The sequence below is a fragment of the Somniosus microcephalus genome, chromosome 1 (genome assembly GCF_052327205.1).
Source record: "Somniosus microcephalus isolate GS21.2 chromosome 1, FLI_Smic_1.0, whole genome shotgun sequence".
Taxonomy (NCBI): Eukaryota; Metazoa; Chordata; class Chondrichthyes; order Squaliformes; family Somniosidae; genus Somniosus; species Somniosus microcephalus.
Window position 1 is genome coordinate 143,192,586 of NC_140987.1, and position 18,316 is coordinate 143,210,901.

Genomic DNA, 18,316 nt, shown 5'->3' on the forward strand with positions numbered 1-18,316 from the left:
CACAATAGCAAATAATTCTAGTCACATTTACCTGCCCTGTAACCATATTCCTTTATCCATTTATCCAATCTAATCTTGGATGTTAACATAGTTTCTGCCTCAACCACTAACTCAGGAAGTGAATTCGACAGACTCGTAACTATCTGCATAAAGGAGTTTCTCTCCCTGTCTTAAATTTAATCTTGTATCTATGTCACCTTTCTCTTAATTCATTAACTACTAAAAACAGTCTGCTCCTATCTACCCTGACCCAACTTTACATAATTTTAAAAACTTCTATCATACTGTCCTGTAATCTGAGTTGCTGCAATGAAAAAAGACCCAATTTTTCAAGTCTTTCTATTTCCTCATACCAGGCAGCATCCCAATCAATCTACATTGTACCTCTCTAAAGCCTCAATTTCCTTCCTATAGTGTGAAACCCAACCAGCACATGAGGTCTTATTAAGGCTTCATATAGGGTCACCACTACCTCTTCGCTTTTATATTCTATACCTCTGGTGATAAAACTTAGAATTCCCTTAGCTTTTTTTTATGGCCTTATCAAGCTGAGCTGCTGCCTCTAATGTCCTGTGAACTTGTGCCCCCAAATCCCTCTGCTCTTCCACACCATCGAGCGCACTTCCATTGAGTATAGTGACTGCTGTTACTTTTTTACCAAAAATATATCACCTCACATTTACTGACACTGAATTCCATTTGCCAGTTCTGCCTGATAGTGTTAAGAAAAGAAGCCCAGTCCAATTTGAGGGCTGGGACTCAATAACTGCACCCCTGGGTTACGGTATCATATGATTTGGCCATGTGGGGAGAAAACAAGTATTCTTCTAACCAAATTTTATTCCATTTTGCCATCCTCCTACTAATTTCAGACCCGTTAATCTTCTCTAGTAATCTATTGTGTGATACAAAGGACAAAGGGACACATGTAAAGTCAGTCTGTCCAGCAGGGTCTGGAATGGAGCCCAGCCTACAAGGGAAAACTCACTCATTTAAGTTCAGGACTGGTCAGAACCAGAAAGCAGGCCAGAATAAGTTCAGTTATCCCACTAACACAGGATAGTGTGACGCGGTTTATTTATTTTTTCTTATTATTCACGAGGAAGGGCTTGAAGTTAAGTGAAGTAAGTGTATTTTGATTATAACTTTCACTCCGTATGTTCACTTGCTGTCTGTAAAATAAAGCAGTTTAAAGATTCATATCAGGTCTCACTAAAATGTTTTCAATCCACCCACTGAAAGACTGGAGAAGTGCTCATCAGAACATGCATAAAGGACATGATATCAAGTTCAATTCACAAGGGGGTTCCATCATTATGCCCTCCACCTGAGGGTTATGGTAGCTTATGATTTGATATTGGGTGCTACAGCCACCTGAATGTAAGACACAAGGGCTACTTACAGGCGTGGCCAGCACTGGTGAATCTGCTAAAATATTTAAGGTAAACCCCAAATTTTCATTAAGGGCCAATCCTAACAATTATCAGTGTTTCTACATGTTCATTAATATGTTTCAAAATCACTGATTAGAGGCAGATTGGGAATAAACATTCATAGAGTCATAGAGTCATAGAGTTTTACAGCACAGAAAGAGGCCCTTCGGCCCATCGTGTCTGCGCCGCCCATCCATCCCTGTCCAGTCTAATCCCATTTTCCAGCATTTGGTCCATAGCCTTGTATGCAATGGCATTTCAAGTGCTCATCCAAATGCTTCTTGAATGTTGTGAGGGTTCCTGCCTCTACGACCCTTTCAGGCATTGAATTCCACATTCCAACCTCCCTCTGGGTGAAAAAGTTCCTCCTCAAATCCCCTCTAAATCTCCTGCCCCTTACCCTGAATCTATGCCCCCTTGTTATTGACCCCCCCCACTAAGGGGAAAAGTTCCTCTTTATCTACCCTATCTATGCCCCTCATCATTTTGTACACCTCAATCAGGTCCCCCCTCAGCCTTCTCTGCTCCAAGGAAAACAACCCCAGCCTGTCCAGCCTCTCTTCATAGCTGAGGCGCTCCATCCCAGGTAACATCCTGGTGAATCTTCTCTGCACCCTCGCCAAAGCAATCACATCCTTCCTATAGTGAGGCGACCAGAACTGCACACATTGTGGCTTGAATTCCCATTAAAAGTATTCCCATAATTTTCTACCCTTCTTACTCTAGATTATTTCACTTTGATGTCTAGCTCACTCTCGGGGATGAGTCCCAATTCACCATAACTTTGAAAGTGTATGCTAGTCTTCAGATCTAGGTAAGCTCAATAATGTGCTTTGGATCTTGAACAGTAGATCCTGTCTTCTAACTATGTTTAAGCCATTGGAATTTAACTTGTGCTTCCACAGGACCTCTCCAGTCTTTGAAAGCAGTAGAGCATCACATCAGATCTCATTTTAAGTTTAAAATATTAAGAGAATTTTTTAAATGAACAATAAACAAGCAATATATATATAACATTATAGAATACAATTATAAATTGATAGGAGAAAGTCTATTTTCCAAATCCTACAGTCCTACTTTCTGAGATGGGGAAGCAGTAACTCCAGACATAACAAGATCCCATGCTGGCTCTGCTCCCCAGGCATCATTGGCCTTGTAAGGAGAAGGCGGAGGTTCCATGCTTTACAAGGCCAACCGGGAGCTCCTGAAATCATCAGACACCCAGCATTAACAGATGCCTTTCTTTTTCTAGTGGTTAATCCCAAAGAAATTCCAGGCCTATTGCTCCCTTATCAGCTCACTCTGCTCTGTCACAATAATCTACTTCAGAAAAGTACCTCCTACTGCTAGCTTGGCTGGCTCTTAGTCAATGTCCTTGAGGTGAAAGGACATTGTGCTAACCCACTGCACTATCCAGTTTCTAGTCACGTTGCCCTGTCTTAACTAAAAAATGAGCTAGAGGCAGAGGATTCTTGTTACAGATAGAAATGTTGCACTGCATCCAGTGGTGACATTGGAGTGGAACCTAATAAAGGAGCTGTACAAAAAAGGTCTGCTCTCAGTCTATCACTGCCTGACCATTCTGACAATAAATTATAGTGACAATGGACAACTGGAACACACTGATAAATGTATACGTATTTCTATTTACAACATTTAGGTATTTAGAACACTTCTATAAAACACTATTCCTTTGTTAAGGTGAATACCTACATTTTGTAGTTTCTTCTTTAATTCCAAGTTTGCAGCTTTATATGATTCAGAGGTTGTCTGAAGATAATAGATAGCCAAACTGCAAAAGAGTAAAATTTGCATCATTGTTAATTTCTTTAATCTGACATTTCAAAAATGTTTGCATTTCAAAAGAATATCGGGTAGATCGCGTAAATGTATAATCTCAACAAAAGCTGTACCTGTCAGGTGCGCATATCAGAAATGCAGGCATTCAAATTACCCCATGGGATTTTAGTATTAATTAAAATTAACACTGCAACCACAAATTTATAAAATCTACCCATACGTTGTTCATGATCATGTCATAAAGCTATTTTGGTGATTTGATTCAAAACCAATGACACTACAGTGCTTTTATAAAAACAATTATCCCCAAGTGTATATGTGTGGAATTAAATGAGACGGTCATAGCTATGCTTCTCTTATGACACTTTTTAATCTTCATTCTTTCTGCCAATTTTCATCCCTCCTCCTCTGTTGTAGACTTGCAAGGCTACAGTTGTTGGTTGCCCTCTGATATCTTGTCCAAGTCATCCCATTATCTATGAGCTTTAGCAATGTCAGCAGGCTGTTCAATCACAAGTGAGACTAATACAATCCTCACTCCAAAAATGTGAACTTGCAGCAGGGATCTTGGGATAGTGATCCGGGACATTGCGGGCAAGAAATTTGCCTCCATAGTGCTTATTTTGTGTCAAAAATGTCGTCCGCGGTGTGCACGCGCACTTCTGGAGCGGGCCGCACCGGACGGCATTTTGGTGAGGGCGGTAGGGCGAGCGGCAGTATGTCGAGTAGGCAGATCATGACGCCAGCCCTACCATTTTCATCATCAATGCTGGAGCTAACACCCTGTCCTAACCACACACAGCTGAACATGCATTCAGCAACAGTAAGGACCCCAACCAGCGCTATTTAAAGGGATCAGCAACCACTCTCAGGTTAGTTGCTGATTAATTTCTGCTGGCTCTGTGTATGTTTGAAGAAGTGTTTGGTGCTTTCTAGAGTTGTTTACAGTTGGTGAGGTGACAGGGAGTGGGGCTGCAAGTGGCGAAGGCCTTGGTTCTGACTTCAAGGGTTCTGGTCAGACCACTTACTCCCAGTCTTGAATGCTCTAGTTGTCATCCCCCTTGACCTGCAGCATGACAGGGAGATGCAGCAGAGGCAGATAAGAAGAGGACAAGCTGCTTGCAGAAGGAGGAGAGGGAGGAGGAAGAGGAGAAAGAGGAGGAGGCAACCAGAACATCTTGTCTCCGGCCGGGCTGTCCATCATCGCCTCATTCAACTGCAGTCCCACTGAACACAACCCCAAATCCTCATTGTACAACAGTCACACACCTTACCATCCCTCTGTTCTGGACCAATACAGTGTTCTCTTGGCCTCAATGCTGAAATAAAAGCCACCACAAAAGAAACATTCCAAACCAACTTTATACATCAATTCATCCAATATTACATAACAAAGTCAATGACTCACCCTTGTGCATTCCCTTAGTGGCTGTTTTCCGTGTGCCTTTGCCTGTCCTAGTGCTCCTACAAAGTGCTACCCCAGTGGCTGCGGCATGGCTGGTGGAAGGCTGCTGACTTTCAGTGGGGGAGACTGCAGATTGCCTTGCAGGATGACCTCGAGCAGTTCTGCGTCTAGAAGGCCAGGCTGTAAACTGTACCACCTCAGCATGGCAGGCAGCAGTCTGGGCTGGCTGGCTGAGAGGCAACAGCAAGGGCACTGGCAGAGTGGCAGTGGTGGGAGGACGAATGCTGTCAGCCTGAGAGAGGACAGCATGTTCATGCTCCACAGAGCCACTGCCACTCCCCTGGGGCGGCGTCTCAGCAATCCTAGTAATCTGTTGGAGGACAGATTGCTGGAGTGCTGTGACAACCTGCAAGCCTCTTTCCACCCTGGTAAACACAGCCATGATGGCAGCAGTCTGAGCTTGCATGGCAGCATTCAGACATTGGGTGGCTTCTGCTTGTGCTGCAATGGAAGCTGAGACATCGGCCCTCAGACGCTGCATGACGGTTGGGTCCGCAAGTGCATTAATGGAGTCGCCCATCACTTCCATGCTAGAAATCACGGGCTTCAAGCTCTGCGTAAAGCCCTGTGCAAGGTTGGTGCCTGATTCCATGCTCCTTGACATTGCACTTAGGCTTTCTGAAAGGCCTGCTAATGCACCAAGCATTTCTTTGTGCCTACCCAGCAGCCTTTTTCTGTAGGCTGCTCCATCAAAGTCCTCTGCAGCAGAACTCATGTGCGACATCGTCCTGCAGGGAGCTGGCACCTGTGCTACCCTTTCCCCTGCCCTGCCTGCAGGCCACTCATGCCTTGTGACTCATCACGTACAGATCCCGCCTCTAACCTAACCTGTAAAGTACGCGGAGTGTCAGTATCTGAGCTGGTGGCTGCAAGTGTGAAATCGAGTGATGGTGCTGTGTCTTCATCATCAATGTCTTGGAGAAAGGGAAGTGTGTCAGTGAGAGTGGTGCAATGTGCTTGAGTGATATGCCTGCCATGGTTGAATAGCTGACGGTGTGTTCAAGCTGTGAGATATGGGTGGTAAATGTGTGAGGTTGAGGTGAAGCGATGAATGTGAGGTGAAGCTATGAATGTGAGGCATGAGTCGTGCTTGGTAGAGATTATTGGTAGGTGAGTGATGGGGGTGTGGTGCATTGAGCAGTGTGTGAGGGTAGTGGTGCAGATGGTGGGATATGACATTTGAAGATGAATTCATTGACCTTGACCACTCGTATGAGGTCATTAAACTTCTTCCTGCATTGCATCCAGGTCCTCGGAGCTACGCTGCTGCCATTGACCATGACGGCTGCCTGCTCCCATTGCCTTTTCTGCATTTCCTGAGAGGGCCTCCTGCCTCCCTGTGGAAACAGGACCTCTCTCCTCCTGTCTACCTGCTGTACCAAGGCCTCCAGTGCTGCATCCGAGAACCTTGGTGCAGGCGCACTCCCCTGTTGTGTAGTGTAATTAGTGGTATTGATTTGATTTAATTTCATTTGAATTAATTAAAGGGTAAGTCATGGCAGCACAGCTCAGCCCCATGGCATGCTCCTCCTGTACTATGCCGGAAATCAGGGACACTTCCTGTGTCCCTGACGACCATGTGTGCGGGAAATGTATCCAGCTGCAGCTACTGACAGACCGCATTGCGGCGCTGGAGCTGCGAATGGATACATACTGGAGCATTTGCGATGCTGAGCACATTGTGGATAACATGTTTAGGGAGTTGGTCACACTGCAGGTAAAGGCTGCACAGGCAGGAAGGGAATGGGTGACCACCAGGCAGAGTAGTAGGTGCAGGCAGGTAGTGCAGGGGTCCCCTGTGGCCATCCCCCTTTCAAACAGATATACCACTTTGGATATTGTTGAGGGGGAAGGCAGCAGCAGCCAACTTCCTGGCACCATGGGTGGTCCTGCTACACAGGACGGGAGGAACAAAAGCGGGAGAGCTATAGTGATAGGGGATTCTATTGTAAGGAGACTAGATAGGCGTTTCTGCGGCCGCAAACGAGACTCCAGGATGGTATGTTGCCTCCCTGGTGCAAGGGTCAAGGATGTCTCGGAGCGGCTGCAGGGCATTCTGGAGGGGGAGTGTGAGCAGCCAGTTGTCGTGGTGCATATAGGTGCCAACGATATAGGTAAAAAATGGGATGAGGTCCTAAAAGCTGAATATAGGGAGTTAGGAGGTAAATTAAAAAATAGGACCTCAAAGGTAGTAATCGCAGGATTGCTACCAGCGCCACGTGCTAGTCAGAGTAGAAATGGAAGGATATTTCAGATGAATACGCAGCTAGAGGAATGGTGCAAGGGGGAGGGATTCAAATTCCTGGGACATTGGAACCGGTTCTGGGGGAGGTGGAACCAGTACAAACTGGACGGTTTGTACCTGGATGGGACCGGAACTGATGTCCTACAGGGAGTGTTTGCTAGTGCTGTTGGGGAGGGTTTAAACTAAAATGGCGGGGGGTTGGGAACCTGTGCACGGAGATAGAGGAAAGGGAAGCAAAGATAGAAACAAAAGACAGGAAGGAGAAAAGCAGAAGTGGAAGGCAGAGAAATCAAGGGTGTAAATCAAACATGGCCACAGTAAATAATAATTCTAAAAGGTCTAAGTCTTAAAAAAATAAGCCTGAAGGCTTTGTGTCTTAATGCGAGGAGCATTCGTAACAAGGTGAATGAATTAGCTGTGCAAATAGATGTAAATGGATATGATATAATTAGGATTATGGGGACATGGCTCCAGGATGACCAAGTCTGAGAACTCAACATCCAGGGGTATTCAATATTCAGGAAGGACAAGCAAAAAGGAAAAGGAGGCGGGGTAGCATTGCTGGTTAAAGAGGAGATTAACACAATAGTAAGAAAGGATATTAGCCCTGATGATGTGGAATCTGTATGCGCAGAGCTGAGCAATACCAAGGGGCAGAAAATGTTAGTGGGAGTTGTATACAGACCCTCAAACAGTAATGCTGAGGTTGGGGATGTCATTAAATGGGAAATTAGAGATGCGTGCAATAAGGACACAGCAGTTATCATGGGTGACTTTAATCTACATATAAATTGGGCTAACCAAATTAGTAACAATACTGTGGAGGAGGTATTCCTGGAGTGTATACGGCAATGGTTTCCTGGACCAATATGTTGAGGAACCAATTAGAGATCAGGCCATTTTAGACTGGGTATTATGTAGTGAGAAAGGATTAATTAGCAATCTTGTTGTGTGAGGCCCCTTGGGGAGGAGCGATCATAATATGATAGAATTCTTCATTAAAATGGAGAGTGAAGTAGTTGACTCAGAGACTAGGGTCCTGAATTTAAATAAAGGAAACTATGATGGTATGAGGCACGAGTTGGCTAGGATGGATTGGGGAATGTTACTTCAAGGGTTGACAGTGGATAGGCAATGGCAAACATTTAAACATCGCATGGATGAACTACAGAATTTGTTCATCACAGTTTGGCATAAAAATAAAACAAGAAAGGTGACTCAACCATGGCTAACAAGGGAAATTAGGGACAGCATAAGATCCAAGGAGAGAACATATAATTTGGCCAGTAAAAACAGCAAACCTGAGGATTGGGAGCAGTTTAGGATTTAGCAAAGGAGGAAAAAGGGATTAATTAAGAGGGGGAAAATTGATTATGAGAGTAAGCTTGCAGGAACACAAAAACTGACTGTTAAAGCTTCTATAGCTATGTGAAGAGAAAAAGATTGGTGAAGTCAAGCGTAGGTCCCTTGAAGTCAGAATCAGGGGAATTTATAATGGGGAACAAAGAAATGGCTGACCAATTAAATACATACTTTGGTTTTGTCTTCACAAAGGAGGACACAAATAACCTCCCAGAGATGTCAGGGACCATAGGATCTAATGAGAGGGAGGAATTGAATGAAATCAGTATTTGTAGGGAAATGGTGTTAGGGAAATTGATGGGATTGAAGGCCGATAAATCCCCAGGGCCTGATAATCTACATCCTAGGGTACTTAAGGAAGTGGCCCTAAAAATAGTAGATGCATTGCTGGTCATCTTCCAAAATTCTATAGATTCTGGAACAGTTCCCATGGATTGGAGGGTAGCTAATGTTACCCCACTATTCAGAAAAGGTGGTAGAGAGAAAACGGGGAATTATAGACCGGTAAGCCTGATATTGGTGGTGGGGAAAATGCTAGAGTCCATTATAACAGATGTAATAGCAGAGCACTTGGAAAACAGTGACCGGATCAGACAAAGTCAACATGGATTTACAAAAGGTAAATCATGCTTGACTAACCTACTGGGATTTTTTGAGGATGTAACTGGTAGAATAGATAAGGGAGAACCAGTGGATGTGGTGTATTTGTACTTTCAGAAGGCTTTCGATAAGGTCCCGCATAAGAGATTAGCGTGCAAATTTAAAGCACACGGGATTGGGGGTAAGGTACTATCTTGGAGAGAGAACTGGTTGGCAGACAGGAAGCAAAGAGTTGGAATAAATGGGTCTTTTTCCGAGTGGCAGGCAGGGACTAGTGGGGCACCACAGGGATCGGTACTAGGATCCCAGCTATTCACAACATATATAAATGATCTAGACGAGGGAACTAGATGTAATATCTCCAAGTTTGCATCATTTAATGATGCATCATCAGCCGGTTTCCTTAAAGGTACCATGTCTACATTTATTTTGACATTTGTGCTGTCAGTGTTCTACAGCATTGAGGTGCTGCAAACACTGACAATAACTGCACAGAGGCACAGGGCTGCACCCAGGCTCTCCGATGACTTCCTCCATATGCTTATGGAGGGCGTCAGAGCACGCATGAAGGAAGACACCTCCCCAGGAGACCAAAGCAGCCTGGTTGCACATTGTTAAGGAGAGCTCAAGAAGGGATGCCATCAGGAGGACCTGGGTGCAGTGGCACAAACCATTCAATTACCTCATTAGATCACATAACGTTAGTACAAAGCCACACTTACCTTCATCCTGCTGTGCCTCTCATCACCCTGCCTTCCCTACCCTACTCCTGCACATCCTTACTCACACCAACTTACCTTGCACCTCCACCCATCCCTCTCTTTATCTACATTATCACATCCCCATCTCACGAGCCATCCCTCAAACTCACAATGTGCTCGGGTGCTGATGCCCTGTGTCCTGTGCAGCATCAGGTGACTGAGGAGAAGGTTGGTGTTGTTGGTAGTGTTGCTGGTACTGCTGGTGTTGTGGTTGATCGTGGTCGGATTCTGAGGACCAAGGTGAGACAGTATAAAGGGCAGCCATGTTGATGGAATAGATGGCAGGTGAAGTACAGGTGACAGAAGCATTCTGTCAAGGGTGAGAGAGTTCTTCCAAAGAGATGATGCTGGATGGAGAGTGGAAAGTGGAAAGCCTGCAGAATCTGTGCTGGAAATGGACTGAGAAACAGCTTGTGGCTGAGGAAAGTGAATATCAATCAGGTGGGAGTTTTTACTGTACATTTGAAGCTGTCAAGTAATCAGCTGGAGCAATGGCCACTGAACTCATGCCTCAGGTTGACAGCTGTGGTCCACGAACAGCGTGGTTCCCGTGGCCATGAAGTTAAAGTGGAAAGGTAAGTTAAAATTGCCTGTTAATGATCTGTTAACAAGGCAATAATGAGCTTAATTGGGTCACCCACCACTGCCTGTTGGGTCTACTCAACGCTGACAGACCCGACATTGGGAAAGGCGCGTGGCGGCGTGTTGACAGCGGGGTCCCGACCAGCTGTCAAAAAAAAAACACCTTCCCACCCGACCCACCACCAATCCCACCCGCTGACCCCCGGAAAGTTCCTCCCACTGAAATACTTACACCATAAGTAAAATGAAAGACAGAATCAAACCAGGATTGGTTGCAGCACTGAAAACTTTCCCAAACCAAGCTGGAAAGTCATTGTCCAGAGTTTCTTGAATAACATCAAACATTCTATGTTTCCCACTGTAAAATAGAAATTAATAACATTTAGTAATTACATTTGATTTAGGTTTGCCATGATGCTTGATGTGATTTTAAAGTTAAAAGTTGAAAGTGTCAAAAGTTCCCTTGAAGGCTTGTTTAGTAAAGACTATCGACCTGAATTTCCACCGCGTACTCCTAACCTTCTACCGAAACTCGACAGAGCTGCTGGAGAAATGGTGTATAAAAGGCAGTTTTTAACCATTTACACAGTTTCTCTGGGAATTCTGCCGATCTCCCACCAGAAAACCCCTGCAGAAATTCTAGGCGATTGTGTAGCTTAGCCATGTAGACCTGAAGGTCCCAAGTTTTATTCTAGTCTATTATAAATTAGCCAATCTCAACCACTACAATAGTAAGGGTGCTACAAATAGCTTCAGAACTTGAGGAATACTGACTGGAAAATGTCCAGGGCCCTTCTTCTGGTTGTTCTCCAGTGACCCCTGCTGGAAAATGCAGCTGTGTGGACGACAAGTGAGAACACTATCAGTTAAATAGCTGGTCAAATTCAAAGCAACGTCATTCACCTAAATGGGCCACAATCAAAGGACGGTGGTATTGAGACAATGGTGTAAACTGCAGGCAATGTTGACAGGAACAAGATGATCAGCAGCATGGCCATGTAGAAGTTATTGGATCTTGAAGCCTTGAACACACGCTCATGTGGCACATTAGTGCACATGACTGCCCAGCACTGCAGATACATAGAGGCCAGGAGACGTAGAACATTGATAGCTGGAAGGCACGGAGCATAAAAGGCGCCCATCCTAAGAAAAAAATATAGGAATTATTGCTTTATGTTCCTGTATTACAAATATAAGAAATTTTACAAGTTATGTTTCTACAATTATAAATTAAACCCAACAAGGAAGTTCCTACTGCTTAATTAATGCTACATTAATACTGTTGGGGATGAATTTATTAGAACAAATCAAGAAGAAAATTTAAACAAAGTAGTATTTCAAATAGAAATCATTCCAGTAATAAAATGCAGTAATAAAATGCATCAGAACAAAGCTTTTTAAAGAACAATCTGCTCTTTTTGATTTGTTTTGAAGTATTTTTTTGTTTTCCATGAGATAACTATAAGATATATTTTCTTATTTCCCTATCATTACTGGTGAGAAACTTCTGATTTCAGTATTTTCCCTTTGGTGCCACTATTTAAATGAAAAATTAAAGATTGATATGTTCATTAAGCCTATCTGACACATTGCAGTGGAAACGAATGACCATAACTGAAAGTTAGTGATGGCTGACCAGTTATTCAAGCATTAACTATATCCCAATTCAGTTATTACCACTGGGAAATACAAGGGAATACACAATAAATGATAGGATACTGAGAAGTGCAGAAGGACAGAGGGACCTGGGAGTGCTTGTCCACAGATCCCTGAAGGTAGCAGGACAAGTAGATAAGGTGGTTAACATACGGGATACTTTCCTTTATTAGCTGAGGCATAGAATATAAGAGCAGGGAGGTTATGCTAGAACCGTATAAAACACTAGTTAGGCCACAGCTAGAGTACTGCGTGCAGTTCTGGTCACCAACGCTACAGGAAGGATGTGATTGCACTAGAGAGGGTACAGAGGAGATTTACGAGAATGTTGCCAGGACTGGAGAATTTTAGCTACAAGGAAAGATTGGATAAGCTGGGGTTGTTTTCTTTGGAACAGAGGAGGCTGAGTGGAGGTGTATACAATTATGAGGGGTCTAGATAGAGTGGGTGGGAAGAACCTATTTCTCTTAGCAGAGCGGTCAATAACCAGGGCCATAGATTTAAAGTAATTGGTAGAAGGATTAGAGGGGAGTTGAGAATTATTTTTCACCCAGAGGGTGGTGGGGGTCTGGAACTCACTGCCTGAAAGGGTGATAGAGACAGAAACCCTCACTGCATTTAAAAAGTACTTGGATATGCACTTGAAGTGTCATAGCCTACAAGGCTATGGACCAAGAGCTGGAAAGTGGAATTAGGCTGGATAGTTCTTTTTCAGCCGGCACAGACATGATGAGCAGAATGGCCTCCTTCTGTGCCGTAAATTTCTATGATTCTATGATGTCATCCAATATATCAATGATGAAGATATCGAATAGGAGGAGTGGCAGGTGATTACCTCCCCACATTCCTCTTTTAAGAGAGATAAATTCAGTGAATCTCCCATCTCTCTTCATTCATGGATCTTGGAGCTGGAGTACATAGAATTCGATCATGGACTCCCATGTCTTCCAGCTTCCTCAGGAGGACCATGTGAGGCACAAGGTCAAAAGTCTCATGAATGTCTCTGAAAGCAATGTAAGTGTTGCCTTTGTGCTCCACCCACCATATCATGCCTTGATTGAAGATCAGACCCAGAACGTTCCCACTGATATCAAATTCTCCATAGGAGGGCTAGACAAAAATAATAGCTTTTGTTCAATGATTTATCCCAAGTAGTTATTACAAATTACAGTTGCTCATATTACATTGTTACTCTAGTAATGATATGTGCGTGTGTATGTGTATATATAAAAAATATAATTAGTTAGTACTTACAAACCCATACTCCAGGTCCCAGCACCAGCAGTAGTTAACAAATCTGACAAAAACAGCACGGAGAAAATCTCCAACCAGTATAGTTATGACTGTAGTCAATGTATCTGAAATAGTGAGCCGTACAAACTCCTGTGAGAAAGTAGAAATTCACTTTAATACAGTTACATTTCTCAGACTCCAATAAAACTTCAGCCAGTTATCACAGTTGCTTACTTCATAAATTCAGAATATACCTTTCTCTGAATAAGATCAAACAGAGCTGATAATTTAAGTAAAATGAAAATTTTAAAATTCTATTTGTAACAATTAGCATTTTTTATTGAAGACAATACTTAAAACAGGAATTACACTATTACCCTTTGAGCCTTGAATGTCCTCAGGAGCTTATGAAATTCATGGACCTTTTCTACAGTATAAAATTTATTTAAAAAAATTTGGAGGGGAAATTTCTAATGGTAACTAGTATAAAGCCAATTCGGAGAAATATTTGGAACTGTGGAATTACTTGTACTTATTCTTCACAAAGTGTTCATACTTGCCAAAAATATTTCTATGATCTATGAGTAGAAGATAAATAATCTGACTCATTCAAAATTGTTCTTCATAATGTCATCTATTAATTTTTCTATTCGTATTATTAACAATGGCACTTCACTTTTGGGTTCCTGTTAGTCACAGACAGGGTACTACCCAGGCATTAGTGGAATAGGACTGATCTCAGTTACATTCATAGCAGATAGCATTAGCAAGTTAGCACAGGTAGCTCCTACCTAAAGGTACGGTTTAATTATTCTGTAAGAAATGTCCTACATGCATTGCTCCAAATCCTTTCCAAATGACTTGCTGAAACAAATCACAACTTTAAGTATTTTGTAATGGCGGGCAGGTGCCAGGTTTTCCAGTTGATTGGATTGCTGGACCAATGTAAATGTGGCGCCTTCTGCTTCCCGGTAAACTCCAGCTAAAGCACATTGGCAGCTGTGATCCCAGTGTAACATCTAGGATCGTGGCCAGTGGGTTTTTGGGACAAATCACGTTATTGTAAAATATATAGGGGGAGAACTTCAGTATCCCCTCGTTTGGGGCGCAATTATCGTCCGGGCACAAAGTTGAGCGCCTGCCGCTAATTATCGCCTCCGACTGCAAACTTGGCTTCTATCGCACCTGGAGGTGATTGGAGCGCTAAATCAGGTGCTACACACCTCTCTTAAGGCATTAATGCCGAGGAGCGAGGTACTACCTCAGAGCGCTGGTGAAGCTCATGTAATGTCAGTCAGCAATGGAACACAGACACACTGACGCCGGCCAGTTCTTAAAGGGGAGGGTCGATCTTGCTCTCCATCCACACCCTGCTCATTGCAGCCTTGAATCTTGGCCTGGATAGACCTGTACATCAAATCTGCTGGAAAGAACAATGGAAAGGCCCAGGGAAAGAGCTCAGAGTGCAGTCCCCATAGTCTCTTCTAAATTGATGCAAGGAAGATCAAATCAAAATGAACCTGCAAAGTGCTGCTCAGTACCCAAAACTCCTCAACACAGCGTTGAATATCTCCAGAGTCTCTCTCTCACATTCAGAATGCGTGGTGCAAAAATATCGCCGACAACAAAAGGCAGGAAGCAGTCGCCTTTAAATAGCACTCCCCCAGTCCCTTCCCGACTGCAAAACACTCCCCTCAACCTGTCGTTGCTAGCGGCAGGCGGTAAGGCAGGGGGCGCCACTCAATATCCGGTCCGGAGCGATACTGGGGCGTTGCACGCTCGATTGACGTCATGATCTGCGGGCACAGGAGATCGTGGTGGTAGTGTTTAGCGCTGCCGCAAAATAGTAAATTTCGCGAGTGGCACAAACATCACTGCACGTGGGCGCTAGTTGCTTTGCACCCCATTAACGCCCTCTTAAGGCGCTAACGAGAGGCGCAAACCAGCCGAATTTTCCCCCATAATTTTTTTGATGCTCCTTTTTGTATAGGGACTTAGGGCTGGATTTTCTCAATGGGGGTGCATTGGGGGTGGGACTGCTGGTTGTTGGGTTTCAGTCCCGCCCCCAATGACATCCGGCCAACCCATGCTATTTTCCCTTGATTGACCGTGTTAAGCCCGCCCTGCGGGCTTAGCCAGCCAAATAAGGGAAAGCCGGTGAGAGAGGACGTCAACGTATGACGTTTCAGCTGTCAAAAATTTTTGACAGATGAATTGTCAATGTTTGACAGCTTTGAGAAGCTGTCAAACATTGACAATCTCTGTTCTAAGGCGAGCCCTTGTACTGAAGGCTCACCTAACCTCTTTCCTCAGCAGAAATCAGATGACTGCTGCATCTGAGAATGCAGCAGCCATTCTGTCATCTCTGCCGTTGAGATGAGGCACCTTCGGATCCCCAAGTGTTGAAGCCTGCAGGAAGAAGAAAAGGTAAGGAAACTTTTTCTAACACTTTACACTCACCTCTCATACTTACCTCTCCACACTTGCATCCATCACTCACCTCCACAGCAGACTTTTCGATCCCTCTCACCCCCGCAGACCCACTGCTCGTCTCGCTGACCTTGGTGAGGTGCGTAGCTGTCAGGAAGCCCGCACTTGCAGGGGTAAAATGGGGATAAGCCTCTTAACTGCCTGTTAACTACCTGTTAACAGGCAGTTAATTGGCTGTAATCCCCTTCCCGCCTCGAGGAGACGGGTCCCTGTGCGAGTTGGGGACCCGCCTCCTGGGAAGGTGACACGGAGGCGGGTTGGGAGCGGGGTTTGTACCCGCTCCCAGTTTCTACCATTTTCCCGGCAGTCCCGCCTCCATACACGCTTCCCCAGGGCTGGCAAAATTGCTCCCTAATTTTAACATGAGAAAATTGTTCCAGGAAAGAGCTGGTACAATGGGCCTATGCCTTCTTTCTCTACAGCAAATTCCACGGTATGGTTCTCTAATATTTACTGAGGTGATGCTTGTTCTTTAAGCTTAATGGGGACAATTAAACTTGGACAAATCAGTATCAACGAGGCACTAATGGCCTCAAAATAGGGTCGGACGACTTACCACCTGTTAATACCATGTTCTTGCCACCACCAATTTTGAATGACATGGGTAGGAAGAGGGATGAGGTCCTGCAGCAAGAATTTAGGGAGCTAGGTAGCAGATTAAAGAGCAGGACCTCAAAGGTTGTAATCTCTGGATTACTCCCGGTGCCACGTGCTAGTGAGTATAGGAATAGGAGGATAGAGCAGATGAATGCGTGGCTAAAGAGTTGGTGCAGGAGGGAGGGCTTTAGTTTCCTGGATCACTGGGCCTGCTTCTGGGGAAGGTGGGACTTGTACAAGTCAGACGGGTTGCACCTGAACCAGAGCGGGACAAATATCCTTGCGGGGAGGTTTGCTAGCACTGTTCGGGGGGGTTTAAACTAAAATGGCAGGGGGTTGGGAACCTGAGCAGGGAGACAGAGGAAAGGGAAACAGGGATAAAAGCAAAAGATAGGAAGGAGAAAAACAAAAGTGGCAGTCAGATAAATCAACGGTTTAAATCAAACGTGGCCACAGTAAATAATAATTCTAATAGGTCTAAGAGCGTTAAAAAAACAAGCCTGAAGGCTTTGTGTCTTAATGCGAAGAGCATTTGTAATAAGGTGGACGAATTGGCTGCGCAAATAGAGGTAAACAAATATGATTTGGTTGGGATTACGGAAACGTGGCTCAAGGATGGCCAAGACTGGGAACTCAACATCAAGGGGTATTCGATATTCAGGAAAGATAGGCAAAAAGGAAAAGTAGGTGGGGTAGCATTACTGGTTAAAGAAGGGATTAATACAATTGTAATGAAGGATATTAGCTCTGATGATGTGGAATCTGTATGGGTAGAATTGAGAAATACTAAGGGGAAAAAAACATTAGTGGGAGTGGTATATAGACCTCCCAACAGTAAGGCAGAGGTTGGGGATGGCATGAAAAGGGAAATTAAAGAAGCGTGCAATAAGGGCACAGCAGTCATCATGGGTGACTTTAATCTACATATGGATTGGGCTAACCAAATTAGTAACAATACTGTGGAGGAGGAATTCCTGGAGTGTTTACGGGATGGTTTCCTGGACGAATATGTCGAGGAACCAACCAGAGATCAGGCCATCTTAGACTGGGTATTATGTAACGAGAAAGGATTAATTAGCAATCTTGTTGTATGAGGCCCCTTGGGTCTGAGCAATCATAATATGATCGAATTCTTCATTAAGATGGAGAATGAAGTAGTTGACTCAGAAACTAGGGTCCTCAATTTAAATAAAGGAAACTACAATGGTCTGAGGAGCGAGTTGGGTAGGATTGATTGGGGAATGGCACCCAAAGGGTTGACGGTGGATAGGCAATGGCAAACATTCAAAGACCGAATGGATGAGCTACAGAATTTGTTCATCCCAGTTTGACATAAAAATAAAACAAAAAAGGTGACTCAACCATGGCTAACAAGGGAAATTAGGGATAGCATAAGATCCAAGGAGACGACATATAAATTGGCCAGAAAAAGCAATAATCCTGAGGATTGGGAGCAGTTTAGGATTCAACAAAGGAGGACAAAGGGATTAATTAAGAAAGGGAAAATAGAATATGAGAGTAAGCTAGCAGGGAACATAAAAACTGACTGTAAAAGCTTTTATAGATATGTGAAGAGAAAAAGATTGGTGAAGTCAAGCGTAGGTCCCTTGCAGTCAGAATCAGGGGAATTTATAATGGGAAACAAAGAAATGGCAGACCAACTAAATTCATACTTTGGTTCTGTCTTCACAAAGGAGGACACAAATAACCTCCCAGAGATGCCAGGGAACATAGGGCCTGATGAAAGGGTGGAACTGAAAGAAATCAGTATTTGTAGGGAAATGGTGTTAGGAAAATTGATGGGACTGAAGGCCGATAAATCCCCAGGGCCTGATAATCTACATCCCAGGGTACTTAAGAAAGTGGCCCTAGAAATAGTAGATGCATTGCTGATCATCTTCCAGAACTAAATAGACTCTGGAACAGTACCCATGGATTGGAGGGTAGCTAATGTTACCCCACCATTCAAAAAAGGTGGTAGAGAAAAAGCGGGGAATTATAGACCGGTAAGCCTGACAACAGTAGTGGGGAAAATGCTAGACTCTATTATAAAAGATGTAATAGCAGAGCACTTGGTAAGCAGTGACAGGAT

At 44.0% G+C, this 18,316-nt stretch overlaps 1 protein-coding gene across 1 annotated transcript in view; it reads right to left on the reverse strand.

The window, feature by feature from the left end:
- Positions 1-18,316, reverse strand: part of tmc1 (transmembrane channel-like 1) — a 198,277-nt gene that overhangs the window by 5,346 nt on the left and 174,615 nt on the right. The window contains exons 14-18 of the mRNA XM_085964613.1: positions 13,159-13,287; positions 12,947-13,014; positions 11,152-11,391; positions 10,481-10,606; positions 3,147-3,225 (exon numbers count right to left, since the gene is read on the reverse strand). Coding sequence (XP_085820739.1) covers positions 3,147-3,225; positions 10,481-10,606; positions 11,152-11,391; positions 12,947-13,014; positions 13,159-13,287 — 642 coding nt within the window. The remainder of the gene's footprint in view (positions 1-3,146; positions 3,226-10,480; positions 10,607-11,151; positions 11,392-12,946; positions 13,015-13,158; positions 13,288-18,316) is intronic.